The 6,147-nt window shown below is 40.8% G+C and overlaps 1 protein-coding gene across 5 annotated transcripts in view; it reads right to left on the bottom strand.

The window, feature by feature from the left end:
• Positions 1–377: 377 nt before the first annotated feature.
• ADAMTS6 (ADAM metallopeptidase with thrombospondin type 1 motif 6) overlaps positions 378–6,147 on the bottom strand; it is a 328,215-nt gene continuing 322,445 nt past the window's right edge. For all 5 annotated transcript variants that reach the window (XM_055252144.2, XM_063623237.1, XM_055252146.2 and 2 more), the window contains one exon: positions 378–3,591. In XM_055252144.2, coding sequence (XP_055108119.2) covers positions 3,482–3,591 — 110 coding nt within the window. In that variant the 3' untranslated portion in view covers positions 378–3,481. The remainder of the gene's footprint in view (positions 3,592–6,147) is intronic.

Raw genomic sequence — 6,147 nt, 5'->3', positions numbered from 1 at the left:
GACAGAGCCAGACTCCGTCTCAAAAAAAAAAAAAAAAAAAAAAAAGGAAAGGAGAGCAAAAGAGTTGTGCACTAGCAGTTGAGGGGGTATGGCAGTGGCCAGTCTGGACTTCTTTTGGGGCCTTAGAAGAGTGGCTGATGATGGCTGGGGATGTAGCCCCACCAGTAATACCTGACGCTCTTGCATTTAGATAGGACTAAAACACACAGAAATAGATGCAATCTCTGAGGAGGGTAATAAGGATACAGCAAATCATCCCAACCGAGATACTACTTGGATAATTTGGATAATGTAGGTGTGGTATCCCAAGGGAATTCATTCCCGGTACTACAAGTTTAACAGGCTTTTCAGGGAATAGACAATTTCAATCTGTATCATCATTATTATAAGCTGAATTTTTATTTTACTAAATTATCTATGTCAAAAAAATTCTGTGCCTGGCGTGGAATTTCACTCCATCAAGTGTTACAATGATTTTTTTCATTTTCATTACAAGCAGGGGAATGAATGTAGGACAAGTGTTAGGAAACATGGCAATAAATTAGAATATAATTTACAAAAGCAAAAAAATTAACAGTGTACCACATTATTACTGAGTATAAAATAATAAGCAACAACTAATCACAATAATACAAAGGTAATTTCGTTCTGTGTTACTGAGGATACCTATGTGACATTCATTCAAACAAAAAAGTTCCTAATGAAATGGACTATTTGGAAATCATATGTATCTCACAGGGTTTAATCATTAGGGTACATTATTTACCTTTCCTTTTTTAGTAGGCCTTTATCCCAGTGGCAGATACTGCTCCCAGGTGTAGGGTACCAGTTTCCCCCGGGTTCCCTAAGTAGTCTATGTAGCTCACTACTTTTGGAAGGTCTGCCATGGTGGCCCAGCCTCCACTGACAATCCTGTTGTTATTATTTAGGAATAGGGCATCATGTAGCCATGGGGGTGGCTACAGAGTAGCAGCAGTATTGTGATGTGCTATGAAAGAATTGTTTTAACCTACTCAGGTTTAAATTCAAGGTTTACTTGAAACTGTTTCATCCTGTTACATTCTGTGTGTGGCTCCCTCTAGAAAGGCATTCTGATGCTGCCCCGGGGGGGTGCCTGCATTTTGTTCTCAGTGCTGGGGCACATCCCGGAAGTGACACTGCCTGCCCTCTTCCAGCATCAGCTAAGGTGCTGTGCAGTGCCTGGGGGATGGCCCTCACAATGGTAGTTTCCAGGTGAGGTAAAAAATAGCTTTTAGTCGGTAATAAATCTTTTTCAAATAAGAACATGAGCTGATATTTATGTTGGAGAAAATCAGATCTGGATTGCACACCTATGCCTAAAATGCCACAGAAACCACCCATCTTTTATTTATTTCACCAGGGCACACTGGCACCAAGTAAACTGTTCTTTGAAAAGGCCCAAGGGAATTCAGTGCTTGGGCCATGCTGCCCATGGGCTGTTTGCCCTTCACTGAATGGCTAAGATGGCACTTGGGCTGGTCTTCTAAGGGCATCTTAGATCCGGGCCCTGGTGATTCCTCTTGTATCATCAATAGCTCTCTCTGGAAGGCTCAGGGTTGAGAACTGTGGTGTTGAGAGAGAAAGCAGGTAACAAGATACAGATGGTCATGACTGAAAGTGCAGAAAACATTCCATGCTGATTGTCCACAGCAAACCTGGGAGTTTAGATTGGCTTTTGGTGTCTGAGGGTCCGTCTTCCTTTTGGAAAAAGCCTAGTCATCTGCATTAGATCATGATATATGTGATGCACTGACATGTAATTTAAGAGCACCATGATGGAATCAAGTCAAACATGCTGTTTAACTGAAAGTATTAACCTTACAAAATAGCCATTTAGTTTTGAGTTTTAGGTGTTGGTGCATGCATGGTGTACACCTGTGTACAATGGGGAGGCATTTTGGACACAAAGCACATTCATCAAGAACCTGCTGCAAGCTACACGTTCAAGTAAAAAATATTAATATAAACAAGTACCCTTTTTCATTCTAAGTCTTGCTGTCGAGTCTTTTGATAAGCAGGATGTGAAACTTGAAGATAGGGAAAATACGAGCTAGTCATTTTAATTTAGGTGGATATGATTCCAGAATTTGACTTGCCCAAGAAACTGGGCTTCACATTTAATTGCCATTCAGAGTATCCATAAAAAATAAAAAATACTTGGTTGAGTGACTATTAAAATTATGCTTTATGATGTCTAGTCTTCATGAAATTTTCCTCTTTGGTTATTATCCCTTGCCTACTTTAAAACTCACAGAAATAGCACATTATGTGCAAGCACACTCATCTATCCACACACTTAAAAGCGCCCGCACACACACACACATTTGCTCTCATATAAATAAATGCCCTTCTACCATATCAAAGAAGGGACATCTGGAACTCATCGTAATTGTCAACAAACTGCAAAAGGGTCTGCCTGGTTACCGAGCCAGTCTATCTTTTGCATGGTATCATCTCAGTAAGCTCAACACACGTGCAGCAATCCAAAGGGCAGAAGCCGTGCTCTGGCTGGAGAGGATGTAAACACAAGTGAGTTGGGGGGACTCAAATAAGAACTAAGGCATCCTGTGTGGTGGCAGCAAAGAGCCTGGTCCTTTGGTCTCTACCATACCCCAGGTCTGGTTTCTGCATGAAATTGAAATGTTTTTCTCTTAAAGTTTTAATGGAAATCTCAGCTTTACTTGCACAATGGCAAGTTGGCCACAGTCTTTCAGCACTGAGTTTATAGACTCGCACAGCTGCAGTAACTGATGCACTGCTTTAAACTACGGCCCTCATTATTGTTCAGTTTAATATCGTTTTCTACATGGCTCACAGCAGTGTTCAGAACCGGGGGGGGGGGGGGGGGGGGGATTATTCCTAAGGAAATTAAGTGGAATGAAGAAAAATAATACAAACTTTCATTACTTTTGATTTATAATTGCTCCTTAAATTATAGTTCAAAGCCCGTTTTATAATTTAAATTGTGGTGCTGTTGTAGTGAGATAAAGTACAGTAAATATTTCTAAGCTGTGACTTAAGAATTCTGAACCTTCTTCACTTCCAAAGTTGACCAAGTCATAACAGCTACATTTTAAACAGTTTTAAATACAAATGGATTCAGTGTCATTGCTAAGTCCATAATAAAAATTATCTTAATGGTCCAAGGAGGTAAACAGGCTATTGGATTTACTCGAAAGAACACAAACGCTCCACAGTAAGCAAGTCTCCCTGTGTTGTTTGGATCTCTCCAATCTGGCATTCCCTCCTAATACCGTGTCCAGCACTTTGGATCAATAAATCCCACTTCACAGAAGTTAAAATAATATTGAAATTTTGTCAGCTAGGGCTGACCAGTGGTTACGTTTTCCACAGGGTAATGCATTTGCAAGGACATCAATTCTCTTCCTCTGGGTGGCTCTCTTTGATGGATGCATTTCCATGATGAAATGACAAGGCACTCTCTCTGGCTTTCTGTGGGTCAGTGTCCTTGGCAGGTCTTACAACACATCTGTCTGAAGTATGCTCGACTGCAGAACTTGAACTTCAGCACCAGTGGGCAATAAGCCACTTTATTCACATCTTTGCACTCTAACGAATGGGGGCAGAAAATGGAAAACAATTAGAGGCACATAAACATGTACATAAACAAGTCGATGTGCCTACATGTTCAGCAAGGACCCCCTTTGGGCCAATCCACCTTGGCTTCGACCTCCATGTGGTTTTTGTTTTTGTTTTTAAGCATACCCTGCCTGGTACAGTCTACTAGAAACATTCTTTTGATATAATTTAACACAATTTAAAAAAAATGTTTGCAAGGCTTTCCTTCCAGATTTTTGTAAGTATGGTGTATGCCCACTGTGTCTTGAAAGAATTACCATTTGCTAGGATAAGTGATCACTTTAGACAGCTTGGAAACATGAGTCATTTTTCTTAACAGCGCTTTTATTGCTTCTTTCTCAAGGGTTATTTTATTCAACAGTGCAAGGTTATCCAAAATCAAACATGAGTTGCATTGTTTGATACCAAAGTACACATGTCTCCAGAGAATCTCTGCATCTGTGAGGCGTGGGGATGGGCCTGGGTGAATGAAAAGGATTTCTGAGAGTGGCCTAGATTCAGCAACTACACTAGACAAAGAAGAAAGCTTTGAGGGGTTGGCCTCAAATGGCAGCAGTCTGTGGGTTATGGAAACATGTAGAAATGTCTTTTTTTAATTTGGAAGTGAGACATGGTCTTCTTTTTTCCTATGTGTATTTTCTCCTCAGTGCTAGAACTGCCACAGTTGCAGTCTGCAGTTCTTGCAGCCAGAAGGTGAATAAATGATTCTTTCTCCATCTCCCCTTGAGGCTGGTTGCAGAAGGTGGGATGAGGGTCCAGTGTAGAGAAAGGGACATGGGCCTTTGATTCTCAGAACTCCCCCTGGCTCCATACAACCCCACTGCTAGCAATAATATTCTTTTCCAGTATTCTGGTCACTTTTATTTGGAGATTTTAGGATACTCTGTAAACTTAGTAATGAAATTTTCACATGCCTGCTAGAACCAAAGTTCCACCCTCATTTTTCCAGGTAGTTATACTGAAGCATCCTGGGTAAATTATTGAAGGTAATTAGGAATGCAGGCTGGGCAGTGGGTAATGTTCAGTGTTACAGACAGTTTTTGTTGTTTGCTTGTTTTTTCCTGGCTTCAAAAACCCACCGAAGTTCTAAGAGATCAGATACATTGTAGTTTATCATATGAGCCATATGATAAACATGGAAAATTAAGTACAAAGAAATGGGGAAGTTCCCAGTTCCTATCATTGAAGATTAAGGTAACAGTCTTATTGATCTCAATTTTTAAAGGCTCCTTTGGTGAAAGTCTTAAAATTTGAAACTGGAACTCTGAAATCCACTGAAAACATCTCTGCCACCACCCAGCTCCCTTACTCAACATTTGACTTACAAAGAGATTAATAGCTAGAAATCTGAATTAAAACTTTTCACACTAGGATTCTCAGTAAATTTAAGTTTTAGCTGGAAGAAGGTAGAAGGGACAAATCACTTAACCTCTTTGTGCTTAAGTTTTCTCATCTGTAAAATAGAAATGATTAGAGAACCCACACTCACGTGCAGATAATGTAAGACTACACGTGTATCCTTATGAACGTCAACTAGAGCAGTGCCTGGAACACAGGAAGTATGGGATAAGTGTAGGATACTGAATTGCTATTATTATTACAATTGTTAGTTATTAGTATCTTTATTGCCTGACAGAAAGGAAGTAAGGAGTTACACTCCAAATATCTCAATGAGGATGCAACATTTGAACTACTACTGAGAAAATACTGCCCTAAAGACATGAGTCAGTTTGAAGACAAAACAAAGTGGAGTATTTCCTGGGGAACAACTTCATTAGATTTACTACTCCATTTTTGGAAGAGTAGCTGGACCGAGAAAACTCTGAGTTGAGCAAATTGTAAGTAAATTCACCAATTTAAATTATAATACATAATGAATGAAATAGAATATTCATAAATTGCTTCTCCCTTCACCTGTCTACCCACCCACCCATTAAGGCTATTATAAATAGTTGGCTGGGCACGGTGGCTCACGTTTGTTATCCCAGCACTTTGGGAGGCTGAGGTGGGTGGATCACCTGAGGTCAGGAGTTCGATACCAGCCTGGCCAACATGGTAAAACCCCATTTCTACTAAAAATACAAAAATTAGCCAGGTGTGGTGGCACGCACCTGTAGTCCCAGCTACTCAGGAGGCTGAGGCACAAGAATCACTTGAACCTGGGAGGCGGAGGTTGCAGTGAGCTGAGATTGTACCACTTCACTCCAGCCTGGGCGACAGAGCTAGACTCCATCTCAAAAAACAAACAAACAAAAAACCCAAATATGAATAGTCAGGGATTCTGTTCCTTAGATGAGTGCTAGCAATAAGACTCTTCTCTACGTGCAGAGGCCCAGAACACAGCCTTTTGTTCAGAGGCAGTATCTAGCCTGTGGGCAGGCTGGAGGCCAGCTATCAGGATGTTCCTTTCTGAACTTCCCAATATGCTTGTTAAGTTAGTTCCCACTTAACTTGATTGAAAGCAGGAAGCCAGTAGGTCCTGGGAACAGGATCGAGCTTAGGGACGCTGGGATTATGAGTGTCCCC

This window comes from Symphalangus syndactylus, chromosome 18 (genome assembly GCF_028878055.3).
Source record: "Symphalangus syndactylus isolate Jambi chromosome 18, NHGRI_mSymSyn1-v2.1_pri, whole genome shotgun sequence".
NCBI classification, from domain to species: domain Eukaryota; kingdom Metazoa; phylum Chordata; class Mammalia; order Primates; family Hylobatidae; genus Symphalangus; species Symphalangus syndactylus.
Note: the sequence above shows the minus strand (reverse complement) of the source record. Positions and strands in the feature narration are given on the sequence as shown.